The 19,202-nt window shown below is 41.7% G+C and overlaps 1 protein-coding gene across 2 annotated transcripts in view; it reads right to left on the minus strand.

The window, feature by feature from the left end:
- Window positions 1–19,202, minus strand: part of AK7 (adenylate kinase 7) — a 344,520-nt gene that overhangs the window by 43,968 nt on the left and 281,350 nt on the right. For both annotated transcript variants that reach the window (XM_078660128.1, XM_078660127.1), the window contains exons 11-13: window positions 16,504–16,632; window positions 15,634–15,742; window positions 9,757–9,885 (exon numbers count right to left, since the gene is read on the minus strand). In XM_078660128.1, the coding sequence (XP_078516254.1) occupies window positions 9,757–9,885; window positions 15,634–15,742; window positions 16,504–16,632 (367 nt within the window). The remainder of the gene's footprint in view (window positions 1–9,756; window positions 9,886–15,633; window positions 15,743–16,503; window positions 16,633–19,202) is intronic.

Genomic DNA, 19,202 nt, shown 5'->3' on the forward strand with positions numbered 1-19,202 from the left:
ACATACATTCATTAACAGCACAAAATGACGTGGAAAGCATGAGGAGGCTGGTAAAAAGCCATACAAACGTCATTGGTGTATTATCAAATATAGCATGTGATCAAAAAACCCAACATCAGTGTTAAAATAAGTGTAAGTACTGGACCGTGATCCTAAAAAATGCCTTTGCCGATATAATAGAGTTTGAGTCCTACATTTCTTAACATTCTCACCCTTGCATCCAAACACAGTGGAGATTGAATGATTTTTTTTCCTAGACCACATTACTCTAAACCAGCCGTTCATAATTGTTTGACTTCTGTGGACACCAATTGAATAACTATTGGAAGAAGGGGACTCCAGGCCTAAGCACTTTCTAAGTTTTGAACCTCAAAACAATACCCTAAACTACTGAAAAAGTATATTAAGCAAATACACAAATTATGAAATATTTTCTATAGTTTACTAGTAAACAATATACAAAAATATCCTTTTATTAAAAAAATATTGGCATTTTTAGATAGCTACAACATAGCACAGTAAATAAAATACACATGTTGTTGAACGCATTTCGTCAAAGAATTCAGAGCGACAAAACACTTCTCTGTGCCAACTGTTAATCACAGTGTAGCGTTATGTTTGTTTCAAAGTCATTCTCTATCAAAGTGGAGTCAGCAACTCTGTGTTCCTGCCATATCTTGCCATGCTTATGTGAGCATCTTCATGCTTCATATAGTGGGATCTCAAGGGAAATGCCACAATCCATTACCTTTTCTCGTTCTTCCACCCATGGTGGGTCACTATCTCGTCAATGTTTGGTAACATTTTAATGTGCAGGTTGGAGATTTTCAAAATTGGCTTTATTTTTAGAAGCCAAACCAGTATGCTAGACTCCAGCATACCACCTTGTCTTTTCCCTTTAATTTCATGCTCTCATCTTACTCCCAGACTTGGCTCCTGTACACACCGTTTCACTGAAACCAAACGATACCCAACTATGAGTCCTGATAATGCGAAACCAGTCTTGAGTTGCTTATTTTCTGTTCAGGGAGCACCTGGTCTGGCAGTTCAGACTGCACTGTTCCTATTGGAGCAGGGTCAAAACTGATGTGTATAAAGCCGGGTCCTAACTGAGGTGGCTTGGTGTACAAAATAGCAATGGACTGGTATGCACCCATGAATTACCAGTGGCTGAGATTACTATAAGCATTCCATCCATCACTTTTTGTATAACTCATTGTGTCTGCACATACTAGTGCTTCCATTGAGGCCACCAATCAATCATACTATTGTTTGCTGAGTTTGTGCTGATCCCACAAACCATGCTAAGGATACCAACATAACTTTCAGCCTCCAATTTCAAATTCCTCCAGGTTTACAGAACGTTCTAATATTTTCGTTTTTGTTTTTTGAATATATATACTTTATAAATCTGCTAATAGTATTTCATTTTCTAAAGAGTCGCAGACACCCTGATCAGGCATTACAGACTCAAGGTTAAGAACCGCTGCTCTAGAACAACTAACGTACGCACAGCATGCCAAATGTTGAGAATGGGCTGCACAGAGCAGACAAAGCCTGCATGCTATACCTCTTTTAGATGGCATGCATTTCTTTCACCTGATTTAAGGCAGAGTAAATGTATTCCACCGAATTGTACTTAGACTAATGAGTAGGAATTGTGAAGCATCAAAACTGAATTCCTGAGGAAATTCAAGAAAACTCGAAATGCTTTTTAAAAACGAGACAGCAGGAAGATTCTGTTTTTTTAATAAGCGTTTTTTTATTGAATTTTGTACAAACTAAACAAGCAGTCCATAAGCCATTTGGAACTGTGATCAAGCATCAGTGACATAATATATTGACAGTGGAAAGTAACATTGCATTAGATAGGTCATAAGAACTCAAGAGTGAAATGTGTTTAGTTAGGCATCCCTCGCCTGATCAATTGCTTTCTCAAGATAAGTACAATGGTCCATCCCATTACACAAATTTAAAACTGAAGTAGGGAGTGTGGAGAAAACTACTGGTGGCCCCTTTGTAACATGAATGTATATTGTGCTACTAGATAGTAATGCTTTTGTTGGGGTAGGATTGGCGAGTCGAGAGGGTCATGGATGATAAACAAGGAGTGGGTATTCCCCATAATAGATTTTAAATTGGTTAAAAGTAGAGAAAATTTTAAACTCTACTAATCAGTCGAAAGAAATTTTCAGGATTGTGACTGAATTATGTAATGATGATAGAACCTCTCCCCCAGTAGTTCCTTCACAAATACTCTGTAATTCTTTGAATGATTTTTTTAGTGAAAAGATATTACTGATTAAACATAATATATCCAAACTTCCAGCTTGCGCCCCTTTGGATGATATTTTTTTTAATCCTTCAATATTACATTCTTTTCCTCCAATTGATAAAAATTTTTTTTTAGATCTATTGACCAGAGTCAAATCAGGATCTCCTGAGGACGTTTGCCCCCCTCAAATAATGAGAGAAATTGGTCGGGCAATTCCTGACAGCATGATACCACTGCTCAACAATTCTCTTACATCTGGGACAGTCCCAAGTAGTTTCAAGCAGGCCTTATTGATTCCCCTCACAAAAAAAATCAGGTATCGATCCTTTAGACCTCACTAATTATCGGCCTATATCACTTTTGCCCTATTTATCTAAGATCTTGGAGGCTCATGTCACCAATAGCTTCTCAAATTTTGTTGAAGATTCTGGTTATTTACAACCTAACCAGGCAGGTTTTCGGCCTGGTCATTCCACCGAGGCAGTAATATTGGCCGTTCAGAACACCTTCAGATCTAATGCCGACAAAAATTTACATCAAGCCTTGGTGCTTCTGGATTTGTCTGCAGCATTCAACACGGTTGACTTCTGGTCAACCGTGTCGAACAGGCCGGCCTCCGAGATTCTGCCTTGGCCTTGCTTAAATCTTTCATATCTGAACGCACCCAGTCTGTTCGGCTAGGCTCTTTTACAGCCCCTAAAATTAATTCCCTTTGTGGGGTTCCTCAAGGTTCTTCCTTGTCCCCTTTATTATTTAATTTATATATGCGGCCTCTTTTGTTCTCTTTAAGAGAGCATAAAGTTACTGTATATAATTATGCAGACAACCTGCAGTTGGTTTTTGTATTAAACTCAACCAATGCTGCAGAGAATTTTCAGGCTACCATGACCTTCATTCAGAGTTGGATGTCCTCAAACCATCTTAAATTAAATCCGGGGAAAACTGAACTGATCTTGCCTGGGAAGAGCGAGATTAGTTGGAGCCCACACTTTTGGCCTTCTGACATGGGTCTTCCCCCAAAAAAATCTCAAACAGTAAAGAGTTTGGGAGTGACCATCAATGAGGACCTTGCCCTAAAATCTCAGATTGGAACCGTAGTTTCTTCTGGATTTTTTCAATTAAGGAAAATAAGAAAAATTGCACATCTCCTTACTGATTCGGCTTTAATTCAGGTAGTCAATGCCCTAGTTCTTTCCCATATTGACTTTTCAAACAGTCTTTATCTGGGTTTACCGATTGGCCAACTTAGAAGACTGCAATACCTGCAGAATCAAGCTGCCAGATTGATCTGCAAGGTACCTAAATGGGAATCAATTAAATCAGGGCTAGAGAATTTACATTGGCTGCCCGTGGCGCAGAGAGCCACATTTAAAGCTGGTTGTATTATTTTCAAGGCCTTGCAGGGCAAGGGCCCAATGTTTATTAGACAATTGATCGGGAGATATAGCCCCTCACGTAGTTTGAGATCAGCTCATAAAGATCTACTTGAGGTACCCCGATTCAAGAAAAAACGACAGGGAGGTAGCTGTTTTCACTTTCTAGCTGCCTCTTTGTGGAACTCCCTACCTTTGACTTTGAGACAGAGTAAGGACCTCCTTGCCTTCAGAAAGGCATTCAAGACTTTTCTTTTTACACAGGCCTATTTGAAATAGCGACTCTCTTTGGTATCCCTCTGTTATGTTTTTTTATTTTCTCTTCAGCGCCAAGAAGCTTTTGGGCGTATGTGCGCTTTACAAATTTTAAATAACATAACATAACATAACAAATGTGGGTGTAGGATTTGGCAGGGCTTCATAAGGTCATTTATATTTGGATGTTTTTATTTAAGATTGCATTTTCGTTTTTTATGAAGGCTTACTGATTTTAGATGCAATAATCAAACTGAGTTAAACATTTTTTGCCATTTAAAAACGATGTAATCATTTAGGTGCTTTAATTCGCAACAAATTTATTTTTCGTTACAACTAACGGAAATAAGTGGTTTTAGTTCGAATCTGGTCACTTTGAATTAGTAGTATTTTTTGTAGATTCAAATATCCGAAATGCTAGGTGAAACTGTGTCTTCCCTTCTTTCAGCATGTAGAAACAAACTATCTTTAGGGGATTAGAGCTAATAGTTTACCCTGAGAGCTGAACTCATGCAATAATGTAGCAATAGGGTTTAGTGGACCCTCTGCCAAACAGTAACATGTCTGTCCGACAGAAAATCCTTGTTTCCCAAACCTTTTAATAGTACATCTTTGTTTCTTGGGAAACACTATGTTGCAGCGGAATCTTGTTTCTTTGCACTGTAAATTCCACGAGAATCACCTTGTTTGTAGGACATGGACACTCTCCCCAAACAAAAGAATTAGATCCTGATATGATCAAAGATCAAATCAGTATTAAATCACAGCAGCACGTTTTTTGGCTTTGCCAATTTTATTAGGCATTTTACATCTACTATTTATTCCAAACTGCTCCTTCCGCTGGCTGCACTGTTCTAAAAAATGTTCTACAAGTACTGACCACTATCTCCATGATTACTTTTCAGGATCTTAAAAAAACACATATCTTCAGCACCAGTCTTGAAACATGCAATCTCGACATGTTGAAGCTGATGCCTCTAAGCTGGGGGGTGCTGTTTTGTCCCAAAGAGGTCATGGTACTCAGCAGTCCCATCCTCTACACTTCCTCTCAGAAATGAAATATTGCTGAAAGAGATTATACAGTCTTCTACAAGCAGGTTCTAGTCATCAAAGAAACATCCAAAGAATGAGGACATTACTTGGAGGGAGACAAGCATCAAATTGCCATTCTCATTGATCACAAGAATTACAAATGTTTTAAAACAGACAGGGCTAGTTTACCAACACCAAGCCCACTAGCTCTCTTTTTATAGGTTTGATTTTGTGGTAATTTTCATATCCGAATCTCAAGACACATGCCTTCTTCTATAACTACATGGATGCAATAATAATTGCGAGGTTTTCTTCTAATCTTGGTGGTGATCACTGCTCCCATTCAGGAACTTGAAGCGGTGCTTTGTCTTTCTACTTAGGTATCCAAGAACGCAACCTGCTCATTCTACGGGGCATAATATTTCCATAACAATAATATTAGGTTGCCTATACCAGAGACTCAGCGAATCCTGTTAGACTGGTTTCATGATAAACAGATGGCCTTTTGGTACCAAAAAGACTCTCATCTACTACTCCGCTGTTATGCTAGGAGGAAAACTATGAAAGGTGGAATGCAAGAATGTGTGCCCAGCTGCTGAGTTTGCACGAAGTCTGATGTTTTTACTCAGAACCCTGCGGGTTGTTTAAACCCCTCACAGTACACCCTATTGATGGCATACCTTTTCTTTTACTGATTTTTCCACCTGCTGCAGAGTACACAACTATTTGGACACAGCTGGATACAAATGACAAGATAGCACATTTCATTCTTTGAAGAGCCATATTTACACTTAAGATACTTACTGAAGCTTTTTTTAAACAAATATTCAGGTTACTGGTAATGTAGTTATAAGGTTCTTCAGCCTGTCATAAACAAAGCAATGGCTAATCAAAGTGAATGAAGCAGACCATTGAAAAGTACATATACCGCTAATGCACCAAAAAAGGGTGATCTGGCTGGACCTATTAATTGTGAGTGAATTTCCCTATAACACAGTACATATAGCAACTAGTTTACCCTCTTCCTTTGGTTGCTATGCTTATCCTCCATGCAATCTTCCGAGCTTCCCTTTCCTCATCATCACTGGGTCCAGAAACACAAGATCTAGTAAACATTTTGATGAAATGGCCTCTATGCTGCAGAAGAGGATCATCTCACAGGCTAGAAGAACCAGCATCAACAGCTGATCTAAAATTATTGGGTAGTTTGTCTATACAGTAGCCAATGTTCAATAGTCTGTACTCAATTCTAAGACTTATTAATAATCGGAATGCAGTGAGACTGACATTACCTATTTATCTTGTGATATAGCCTATCTTTCATGAATCCCGTCTTTGACCTGTTTTCATCTCTCTGCAATATCCCAGTAATCAGAAAGAACTTCCCCTATATAAGTTGGCCAACATGAACAATACATAATACAGAAGATTTGTTAGGTAACTAACTGGTGGATTAGAATCGATACAGGTCTGAAGACAGTTCCTGGATTTATAAAAAGGATCCTGATGTCCCTAGGTTGAATGGAGCAACAATCGGTTCTGTAGGGGAGTAAAAAATTACTTTTATAAACCTCTTTGTTTCCTGTTTAAATAGGAATGGCCAAATGCGTGGCGTAACCCTTCAGGTTAGTAATTGTGAAATACATCATTGACACCGAAGAATCTTGAATTATGATGTGGTATATTAACACTCACATACCATAGAGATTTTTAAAAATAATGACGTACCACAACTATACACAGGACCATCACTGAACATATGTCCCTAGGTTGGTCAGGGCCTTTCATGCTTCTCATATACTAGCCCGGATGAAGGCATGGAATGGTAGACGGCCCACCAGATGAGGCAACCTGATAAGGCTAAGTGTGTTTGCCACAGCCCTAGCACCCCCAGAAGAACCCCATTCCAATCAGGATCTCAGGCAGGCAGGCAGGCGGGCAGAATATCTGAAATCTCTTCTTCTACCCTGGATTAAGGGGCCTGACATGCACATCAGGGTGCCCCATCTCATCTGTGGATCTTATTCAAATCCAGCAAATTCCACTTCTGGAAATACAGTGACAGGTTTAGGCAGTGGTAGGCAGTATCAGCACATGCATCTGAATGGCTCATGTGGCAGGGAGAAAACAACTTCTTAACTTACTTCATGTTGAAAGAACCCTGCCTGGCCACAGAAAGCTGCAGACATTCTTCTTGACTTCACTAGATGTATTTGGCCTGATATATTCTGCATCCGTGTATCCAACCATTTCTTTTACAAGATAGTCACTGAATTTTGTGAAGACTTTTGCAGTACGCCAATCCCTTGGGGATTGTACCTCAGGAAGTCAGTGGTGCCTATCCCAGGTATATGTTCTTCCAGGGGTGGGGTTTGCAGGGTAGGAGCAAGAAGTCTTCAAAACACGTACTCCCCTGATATTACTGTTTCTTTCCTTACAAAAGGGGTCTATTACTTTTTTGTTCTTGTGTATCTAATGGTCGGTGTACCTTGTTCTGATGAAGAGGTTCTTCTCCTTGTCCTTTCCAAGGAGCCTGCCATCCTTTATGCTAGCAATCAGGGAGAGCAACCAAAAGTAAAGCCCCAAGCCTTGCAGGTAGCTAGGGAAGGAGAGAACTTGTAAAAAGCACTACAGAGCCCCACACTCCTCAATGAGGCGCAGCTGCACATATTGAAAATGAAAATCCATTTATATAGTGCAGTTACCTTAAAAAAGGTGACCTTGCCCTATGAGCTAATTGGATGCGAGAGAGGCAGATCTCTAGTCTTTTTTTTAAATAGTTGAAATAGCAGATGATTGCAAGAAAATTGAAGTTCTTGGGTAAGTGAATTCCCATGTTTAGAAACTAAGCAAGCAAAGGATCAGTCCCCAGCCCCCTTAAAGCAATAAATCAAAAGAAGGTTATAAAAAGCACATCACAGCGTTCTGACAGGGATTCAGTGCTGGAAGAGATCCTGAGGCTAAAGTGAGCCTGAATTATGAATTGCGATGTGGCACAAGCATAATAGTTTAAAATAGAGGGCCTTGGCCAATGAAAGCCAATGAAGAGTGATCAAATGGTGGGAAACGGCCAAACTGAGCCTGGGAGAGCTTAAAATATGATGAGGAGCATCACTGTCAACAGAACAAACAACAAAACCTTAAGTTGCCATCAGTTCAGGCCAGCCTATTTATTGAGGTAGGACGAATACTACAAGACTGAATTGAATAAGGTTGGTCACTGTCTAGTGTAGCATAGTAGACATAAAAACAACTGACTAGAATGCACTCTGAGTAATTACTTGTGGTTGAGATTTATTCAACCTTTCCACCCATCACCTTTTTGTTTTCCTCAGTGTAATACCTTATGTGTGACAGGCATGAGGAGATGCAGGACCCATATTCACTGAGCCATAGAAATCAAGCTGTACCTCACTGATAAGGCCTTAATAGGCCAAAACCGACCGGGGTTGCTGGTGTTCCCAGCTGGAGGGGTCCTGGGCTGGCCGTTTATGGGTGGCTGTTCATATTTTAGCAGACCAAAGCTGATTTGCATATGGATGATTTCTGGATAGAATGGCATGGTTGAACAAAAATGAATAACTGGAATGCAGACCCAAGGAACTACAAGTGGCAAAAATGTATTTGGGAAATTTACCTATCCCTTTTTTATTTTCCTCAGTGCAACGTCCTAAGAGTGATGGGTCTGCCAAGACTTGGGTCCTGTGCTCATGATGCTACAGGAGTTAAGGTATACACCATTGATGAGCCCTAAATAGGCCAACCTGGTCTGAGGTTGCGTGTGTTTCCATCTGGAGGGAACACTGCCTTGAAGGTCAGACTGAGCAGTACACATTAGAGCAGGGCCAAGGTGAATTTGCATATGGCTACTCTTTGTTTAAAATGGCTTAGATTAATTGAAGCATTCCACCCATTCCCTTTTTGTTTTTAACAAACCACATGCTGCAAGCCCATCAAGGTGCTTTGAAGTCAGAAAAAGCAGGAACATAATCATCCTCAGAAACAAACTTCTAGGAGCAGAAAGCAAAGACCGAACCTTGGTCAGAGCAGGTAAGCAAGGTCTCCCATTCAGAGATAGGAAGCCCAGGATGACTGCCTTCTGCTGGGCATAGGCACAACAGGAGGATTCAGGGTAAAAATGGCCTTTCATAAATACATCTGGAGGGAGAGGAGTTTAAACTGGTGTGGGTAGGAAGCAGGGTGACTGTCTCCAGGGTACATATCCAGCTCATGATGTACGAAGTTAGGACTGAGTTAACAACGTGATGAGGAGGTTATGAAGAATTACACCCTTGTGTTGAATGCACTTTGCTAACACATTCTAGGAGTGAAGTGTGCAATCACTTACATGAATGAGGTATATGGAGCCCCTTCTTTAGATATATGTGTGTTCACGTAGGCCCATGATCATAGGTAGCATTGTTTTTCCATCTGTTATTGCAGGTAGTGAGATCAAGTAGTTTAAGGCACCCCGAGTATTCATTGGTTCTTATTACTGAGCAATGGGAAGGAGAAGTACAGCACTCTCCTAGACAACACTCAGTTTCCCAACCTACCATTTTATGGAGTGTCTTGTCAGCCACTAGCGGATATACAGACCCAGGTTCTGAAGATTGACTGATCTGCGCCCAGTTGCCAGTTTTGTATCTTGAACAGATCAGTCTAGTAATTTGCAAAAGTGATTGTCCTTTCATGTGTCCTAAAAATCTGGGGTAGGTGTGCAGACACACTGAAAACTTCTAGATTCGCCCCAGTGCATTAGACATCTTTTACTCTTATGTAAATAACTAAAATAAGATTAATGACAGTATAAAAGCTTACTATTGAAGAGCTCTTTTGCCTGTTCGTAGGTCTTAGGATATCCATCCAGGACAAAACCTTGATTTTGACAGGGCATCGACTTCAGCTTTTCCTTCATGAATTTTAGCACATAATCATCATCTAGGCGACCTGAAGAAACAGAAAAATAAAAGATGTCCAAGTTCTGATTAAACCCCACTGTTTATAACTATTCAGTACTCAGTATAAAATACTGCTATTGGAACAAGCATCAACTTCCTAGGCTCATAATTTATATCTTTTTTTAACTAATTCGTAGGGGTAAATCATGTGGAACAATCGAAGCAATTTATTAGATAAAATCTTTTCATGGTTTCCTTTTGTCTGACTAGTAGACCCAGATTATATAAATTAGCCGCTCTTGATTCTATCTGTAGTGTGGACATTGCTGCCATATGCTGAAGATGGGAAAAGCGCAAAGCCCCTCTGCACTTTCTGTATTTTACGTTCAGGCCAACCTTTTAATTTCTTCCTTTATAAACCCGAGCCTTATAGCCTCTAGTTTCTCTTACATGATTATATCGACAGCCTCAATCTTAGAATATTATTTTAAAAGCAGGACTTTGCTTGAGGCCGTCAGTCTTTTCTACCTCTGTCTAAACCTCTTATGGTATTTGATTGCTCATAAAGAGTAGTGGGGATTATTCTGAGAATAAATACATATATTTTTATAATATATAACTTGTGTGGTGTCCTTTCATTCAGTGTTACCACACAGTAATCATTATTTGTTTCACCACCAGCTTATCTCCATGTACCTTATGGAAGCAGCAGTACCTTCCTTGCGGTTCTCAACCCACTGAAGTGATTGCACCAAGCCAGCAATAATATTATCAGTTCTAATGCTACTAGCCCCCAACTCTTCACTGGGATTGTATTGTATTGATGATTTGTAAAGGATTCATTTGTAGTCGCTTGAGTTGGTACATATAATCCCCTTCCATGACACTTTCGCATTTTGCCCACAAAGCCATCCCCCAATCTTATTAGAACCAATGGATTAGTGGGCCTAGGCTTTTGTGGTGTGGGTGAAGCACTGTGGCTGCCATCTTGACTTTTCCCCATGAGTGACTACATGAAATTACAAGTATATTTGTGATGATGTGTGAGAAGTTGGCCTGATGTATGATGTCCACTGTTCTGTGGGCACCTTGTATCAATCTAAACAATCCCTTATGGTGGTGGTTGTAAGTCAACCTTAAAGTCAAGCTATCCTAGAGGTAGCATGGACTAAGCAGCCTAAAGGCTTAACTCAAGAGGACATGTGAAGCCAGCTGTTTTACCATATGCAATCCTGTAATATCAAATGAAAGGACACCACACAAGTTATATATTATAAAAATATATGTATTTATTCTCAGAATAATCCCCACTACTCTTTATGTGCAATGAAGCACAAGCGTTTAAACAAAAGCACAATATAACATATACAAGTTGCACAGTTATGGATGAGGCCGGTGGCCACTCAAACCATATATCAATAAAGTGGTATACCAATCACTAATCGATCAGTGGTAAGGCCTAGGGCCTTGGGAATCGCTGGGACTACACTGGACTAACAGCAGTTAGGACGGGAGTAGCCCGCGGGATTCGGGTGCAGTGCAGAAAGCACACGCATGCACCAATGCAAAGTCAATGGTGCGTAAAAGTTATCGAGTTACAGTTTTAAGAGTCTGCCTTTAGACTTAGACACTAGAGGTGTAAACCACTACAGGAGCACAGGCGTTCAAGAGTTACCTCACCCACAGGAAGCGGGTGCACAGGTGCGAAGATGTGTCGGGTTTCGTCACGAAGATCTAGGGTGCCTGGAGATGAAGATGCTGCAGGCGTCCAGAAGAGAAGTGTCCGGTGCGATCCAAGGGTGGAATCGAAGATGTAGAATACCTGAAAGCAGAGGGGACAGAGTCTGGGTCACTAGCCAGTGACCAGGAAGGAACCAGGAAGGAACCCGGCGATGTCGGGCGCAATCAGGTTGATGTCGTGAAGCTTGTCTCCGCTGCCACGTGGACTCTGGGGCACCGAGGATGTCCTGGAGTGAATCACGAGCTGTCCCACGAAGGTTCTCACTGTCGGCGGTGTCGGCTTCCGGATCGGAGTCAACAAACCTTGGCAAAGGCAACCCACGCAGGATTCGAAGATGGCTTCTCACTCGGACCAGCAAGGTCTGAGCCGGTGCTCCTTTTCAGGGGAGCGAGGGCCAGTCTGGGGCAACCAGACCAGCAGAGCAAATTCAAAGGTTCGTCGGTACTGGGGCCACTAGCAAACGGGCAAGCGACTGGACCAACGCGTCGAGCAGAAAAATGCAAAAGGGCCGCACGCAGCACTCGTCGAGTGTGGAGGGGTGAGCTTCGGTGCAAAAGCTGCTCGGGGCTGGAGCTTCTCAAACTCCAATGCACAGCTTCGAGGGAGCCTCGGGAGCTGCACGGTCAGCGCTTCGTTGTTCCTCCAAGATGGCCGCTCCCACGCTTCAGGTCGCCTCCACGGGTCTCAGCTTTGCAGGGACTGTGGATCGGGCTGTTAGAAGGCAGTCACGCTGGGTCTTGTCGATCTCTGTCGCTCGAGTTCCGGCGGGAACTGCAACAAAGCAAATGTCGAGGTGCTGGATGGTGCCTGTTTGCACTGGGTGGTCACTCCTTGACCACAAGGGAGATTCTTCAGTCTTCTACGTCGAGTAGGATGTCGAAGGGTCCAGAGTTTCGTTTCATAAGTTTCAGTCAGGATAATCTGATGTGCATCAGCCCAGCTCCTACCTTTATTCCAAATCAAGGGGCTGGGTTACCTGCTAGGTCCCTCCTATGGGTGGGACCCAGGAAGGGGGTGGTTACACCCCTTTCCCTTTGTCCAGTTTGCCGCCAGGACTGGGGCAGGATGGCCCCAGAACCGGTTTGACTGGAATCTGCCCAGGGACACCTTGTGCGTCCCAGGCAGTGTCAAGTTTCTTTCAACCCTCCCTGCTACAATCCACTATCTCCTGTCTGGGGTGGTGTGACACCTCCCTGTGACAGGAAACCCTTTGTCCAGGCGTCCTCTGCCAAGTTTCGGTAAGCAGCAGGAGGCCAGACATGTGTCTGTGGCAGCAGCGTCCATTTTGTGATGCTGGGGCTCTGGTTAGGATTAACCGCGTTTTCAGTAAAGTAACATGTCTTCTCCCTCTAGAAGGGTGGAATGCTACCCCCGTCGCCAGAACTGGCGAAGGGGTAGTATTCCAAAATGTATGACACCAAACACGACATGTTTTGATAAAGCCAAACCAAAGTTAGCAATAACCGCGAGGATTATAATGCACTTAAGAGTATATGGTATGGCAGTATCACTGGAACAGCAGTAAGGAAATGGTTCCGAACACTGCAGACAGGCTCAGCTCATGCTAGAGCACCATCTCACATAAAACCAAGCACTCTGCCTCCAGGATTGTTAAGGCCTGCCATAGGAGTGACTTATAGGTATATATGTGTCCAGATATAGGTTTAGATATAGGTATACTATATCTAAGCAAGGGGTGATTACACCACCTTGCCCCAGCTGTGTGAACAGCCAGTTGTGTCGATTTAAGTACCAGCCAGGGGTGGCAAAAGATATGCTGCAGCCCCTGGTAGGCCTTGAATGCACCTATGACCTGGGCACCTACAGTGCACTGTACAGGGGCTGATAAGGTGTCCAGTACCAAATTGGTGATGTACCTATAGTACATGGAGTCCATTTAAAGAGAGAGCAGATAACCTGGGGCCCTGATTAGCAGGATCCCAGGCCAACTAAGTCGAAAACCAGCTAAACACAAGGCAAAAAAATCTGGGGTAACCATAGTCAGGTATCCACCTTCCTACATGATGTTTATTTACCTGAAGGAGAGTACCCTGAAGGCATTAAAACGAGGGGTGGGCGAAATATTCTGTTCCGCCAGCATAACTGGCAGCATTTTCATGACTCCGCATTACTCTTGTAACATGGATTTTTGGACAAATTCCACCAGTTGCTGCGTGGCGGAATTTGTTCTTTTTCACCACTCCAGGATGGCAAGGCAAACGTGAATGAGATTTAGTGCCCCCCAGCGAGATTTCCAGTCGCTGGAAGGACATTGGCGAGATTTTTCTAATATGAGAACTCGTGGGCAGGTGCGACTGTTCGCAGTCAGAAGGCTGCCACTCGAGTAGAAAATCTTCTTGAGCAGCAGCAAAATCAACTCGACTAGCTGCCCCCTCTGGCACACCGCGTGGTGCTGTTTTATCAGCGTCGACCACGTTCTCAGCACTAAATCCCATCACGAGCAGCACGATGGGCCTATTTCTGCCCGTTGACGGAACTTCACGGAATCTCACAAAGCTTTTATTTAACTCTGCAGAATTCTGTGGCGTCAAATTACGCAAGTTCCTCCCACCCCTAATTGAAACTTCTATGGTGGTCCACCCAAATGAGAGCTGGTGCTATGTGGGCAGGGATACTCACTTAGGCTTTACAAAGCCACGGTTCGTACCTGGTTTGCATCCAACACAAACATAATTTGCATGCACAGCATGCCGCATATATGTAGTGCAGTACTCTACATGAAAACTCTGCAACAATGCCTATTTAAAAGTTAATACCGGTAGTTAGGTGAATTCCAAGAAATATGTGTTTCATCGTTTGAACTGAGCCAACAAAAGGCATCTCCTTTGATTTCATTTGATATTCTCAATATAGCCCTTGGAAAAAATAAAGACATTGCTCCCAACTCTGACCCAAGTTTATTTCTGCATGCACTATTTATTAAATAAATCCTGTTTATTTTGGGAGTCCACCTTCTATTTTAGATTTTGGTGAAAGACGTTCTGCTTGTAAGTTGATGTACAACTTGCACGATTTTGTCAATGAAAAGGCTTCCGAAAGGGTAATGCTCCACAGTACCAAACCCTTAATTACATTCTACACCCATTCTTTATTTAGTACTTTCAGTTAAGAGTACAAAGACTTAGGCCCCCATTAGGATGGCGGGCGGATCGCCCCTGCCAGGCCAGCGGTAGCCATCCTAGCCGGAATGACCCCCCACCATATTAGTATGGCTGGGGGGTCCGCGGCGGATGGAAAAACCGAAAAGGGTTTATATGGTGGCGATGTCTATCAGACACCGCCAGCCATATTACAATGGGCTTTTTCAGCATCCTAATGCTAGCCACGGGACCCCCGCCCTTATGACGGGCAGTCCCTTTCACCGGTAGGATGACAGGCGGACAAAGTCCGCCTGTCATCCTAATGACCCCCTTAATGTGAATAAACATAGCATGCTTTGATTGTGAATGAAAAAGAGGGAGCTGACCTGGTTATGGCAGCAGCTGTTATGTAATATATGTATATATACTGAGACTGGTATTCGGCTTAATTAGAGACAACAATGTTGATTTCTCAAGAACTTACCAATCGTATTTATGGCAGTTAATATGAAAAAGCCACTAATCTTACACTGACAGTGAAACTCACTTCTCATGGCTATATGCCATCTCTCAGACCTCCAGCCGGCATACAATAACATGTACATGATGTACAACTACATACTTTTTTTTTACCAATATTAAAACCAATAATATTTACTGACTGTACCTCTTTAGAAGTTACTATAATTTAAACTCAAACAAGCATTCACATTTTACAATGTGTGTTTAACACTACAGCCCTTGAACGGCACCGTGCTCTCATCTCTCTTACTCCACGGCTGAACAGAAAGAGCATGTAAAGTTGCAAATTCAGATTCTTTCAGGCTCTATCCAGCAGAGATTATAACAATGTAAAAGCATCGATAATACAATATTTTGCCCTAAAGTTTACTCATAGGACATAAACATAAACCATGAAGAACAAGTGCAGTATTCCAAACATAAATGTTCATACCCCCAGACTGCTCCATATTTTCCTTCACTGTGTCTAAAAGGTCTTGGTAATTTGCTGTGCTCTCTTCTTCTTCCGTATCATCTGTTCCTTCCATTTTACTAAGTTTTTCCTAAATACAAAACGATCATGTATTCGAAATCCATTATGTTTTTACCAATATCTCAACATTACTCAACAACATAAATAAAACATTGTTAAAATTAAAATCAAATTGATTGCTGCCAAGCTTATTAACCAGTTCGTTATAAGAAACCATTGGTTCCTCTTAACGTAAATGTTTTGTCTCCTTCGTTGAAAGATGGCTCGAATCAGCCATGTGAAAGGAAATCACCATCTGATCGAACACGTATGATGACTACAACCCTATTTCTAATGTTCCTTATCCGGTTAAGATCCTGGAAAGAACTGTGATTGAGCAGCTACAAGTGTTTATAGAAATCAAACACCTTTTGGGGCTCAGCTCTAATGGCTTCAAAATACTATAAGACCCGAAGGCAGTAATTGCCTCCATCTTGAAAGGCCTTGGTCAGCAGATGGAGACTCTGCAAGATGATAATTAATTAGCTCTACCGACAGCATTTGACATAGCTTGCCAGTCTCTAAAACTAGCAGGCCATCGTTTTTTTTATTTAAAAATTCCCACACTACCTTCCAATAGGCCACTCAACATTAAATAGCTCAACAAGTAAATTATAACATACATTTCCCTTTTACTTAATAAAAAGAACCAATATTCAGCATATTATAAAGGGTTTACAGGTTGATCATTTCTATTGAACCTTTCATAAAGGTACTCCATAATACGCAGCAGTAAAAAATCTTCCCACTAGCATTTAACACTGCTATTCAACAGTCTGTTGATGTACTTACCAGTCTTGCGATAGCTTCACTGATGACATCTTTAATGTGAACATGATGAAGTTTATATTGTGCACTCAGTAGTTTTGAAACAGTTGTCTTCCCCACACCAGGTGGACCAAGGATGCAAATTTTGATTGGCTAAACAGAAAAATCAAAATATTTTTTTGTTTTTCATGCATTCTATGCTCATACAAATGTAGAGTTTTTTTAAGGCTGCAGTTGCCTTCACTGTATGTACTTTGTAAGGAAATAGTGTTTTCAGTCAACCAGAAAACTCTTTCAGAAGAGATTCACCAGTGCATTGTGAAGATGCTGTACCTAGTTAAAACACTTCCTTATTGTGAACATCTGCTTGACTTATTGTCTACTTCTCCTTACTCTTGCTATGGAAGACAGTGTTGCACGGGTATCACACAAAATATTAACAGATGGTACTCAGAGATGTGAAGCAAATGCTCCTGCTCAAGTGCTCAAAGTGCAATAACAAAAATCAGAAACAGTAAATATTAAGCTAGAACTGCAGTGGTCCAAGTGTATGTCCAAAGTATGGATCCACTGGTCATCTCCCGCTAATGTGGGGATTAGGGCCTCAACTCAGGCCCTGGCATAAGGCTCAAGTCTGAATTGGCCTGCAGGGCAATTAGAGAGCAATCATGGCTGGGGTGAATTTACCCTGAGCCTCACGCCAGGGCCCGAGTTGATTTTTATTATTTCATTTTGAGCACCTGAGCAGGAGCATTTGTTTTATAGGTTCTGAAGAATGCTGCAACACCTCTCCGGAGGGTCAAAAGCAGAAACATGTCAACATACTTCTTTTGTCAAACCCAGCAAATGTGACTATGCCCTCTAGGCCCTCTGCTTGATTTTAATCCTGACCCTGGGACGCATGAATACATTGTATTGCGTACCTTGGAGCCAGTTTTAGATCTCACATTTCCCATTCACGCCCTGCTGTCCCTTCAGCACTACATGCTCATTAGTAAGGTATTTATTATACCTCTGAAAACATCCCTGGGCTCATCCCTCTCGTGAGGGGGTCATAGCCCACACCTTGACTAGGCATAAAGTTGAAGGAGGCTCCCTATGATGAAGCATAACACCTCCGGTGGATGGGGGAATTCATGCTTAAAAGGGAATACCCCACATGCACTAGGTACACCCTTCCTTTCACCCTCTTCTTGTTCCCTCTCTTTCTAACTTTAATAGACCCAGGTGTTTATTTTGTGATTTACAGAAAAGGGTACCACATCTCTATCTGTTAAACAAATGTAACAAGAGTCCAACAATAGAAATTGTTTTTGCATTGTCATGGAGCATTGAGTACACGGTGTAAACAAGGGTGGATTCTGCGTGAGCGCAAGCCTGTTGAGAATATGTTAAAGTCAGATAGGCTGGGACCAATGATGTCAAACAAGAAATAAATCACTCGCTATGCAGAAAAAAGAAATGGTTTTTCTATGATTATCTCACTCTTATTTTGAGAACTAAAATAAAAACCCATAAGAGGGGGCTTCTGCTAAACATGGACACCTACACAATTCTTGGAAATATTTACGTGTTGACAATATCTTATCTGCCCAGCTTGCTATTTTCGCCACGTAGGAATTCGTAATCTGTGTTTTTGTGTGGATTTCACCCTATATATACTACTGCGTGCAATCCAGAACTTTGAACTTCAGACTTTGGTCTCTTTTTGAGACTGGCTGATTTTCCCAATTGATTGATTGATTAAAACCATATTATTGTGTGAAATTGTTTTGCCTTACTTTATTATTAGATTTTCTCTCTTTTATACATGCCTCCAACACAGTCATGTGACACTTGGCGGACATCTTGCTAGAGGGAGATACTTTGTATCTCCCAACAGGTGGCGTGCATGCATGCATCACACCGTATCCATTCTTTTTATTCAGTTTTTTTGGCCGCACTGTCACGTGGAGACTAGCCGTGGAGGGAACAAGTTCTCGGTCCCTGCAATTGGATGTGAATATCTTGAAGGGACGCATTAGAAGTATTGAATTTAAAAATTTGAATTTAAAAATATTTCTATAGCGCACTTTTACCACGCAAGTATTGTTAGCAAGCTGGTGAATTGAGCATTTTTGAGTGACAGAGTTGTATCTGTAATTTCGATCATTGTACCATTTCTATTAAAAAAAGATGTAGATTGACATTGAGAGCCTACCTGCTCTGTTAAGATATGAAGTTAGTGATGTGTGTTCTTTTCACATAGACCCACACTCAGAGTGTGTTTTAAGCATGTGTTTTTAGTTGGCACGTTGTCATTTTCCAACAGGAAAAAGTGTTGCACAGGTGCCTCAATCAGAATTCACTTTATTCTGTAGTTCACCTATATAGTAACTATGATTTGAGTTTCTCAAACAATAGCACACACCTATTTAGTGCCACTGGAAAATGGTTCCTTTAAGCTATGGGGCACTTGTTTGGTGTAGGGAATCCTTGTATGAACCATTTTTGGTATTGGGATAGTAGTCATATCTTTTTCCCTTAACTTTCAATTGGTGATGAGTAAGGATTGTGGCGAGGCCACCTGTTGGGGCATGCATATGTTACCATCGGTTTAGGTAGGTGATTTTATCTCACCCTCCATTTGAAATATTCTATGACCACCATAGGAGGTTCATATTTTTCTCAGACATTTGTTGTCCCACAGGATGGCTAACTCTTTCGTGTTGGTCCTGAGGAAG

Source organism: Lissotriton helveticus, chromosome 9 (genome assembly GCF_964261635.1).
Source record: "Lissotriton helveticus chromosome 9, aLisHel1.1, whole genome shotgun sequence".
NCBI classification, from domain to species: Eukaryota; Metazoa; Chordata; class Amphibia; order Caudata; family Salamandridae; genus Lissotriton; species Lissotriton helveticus.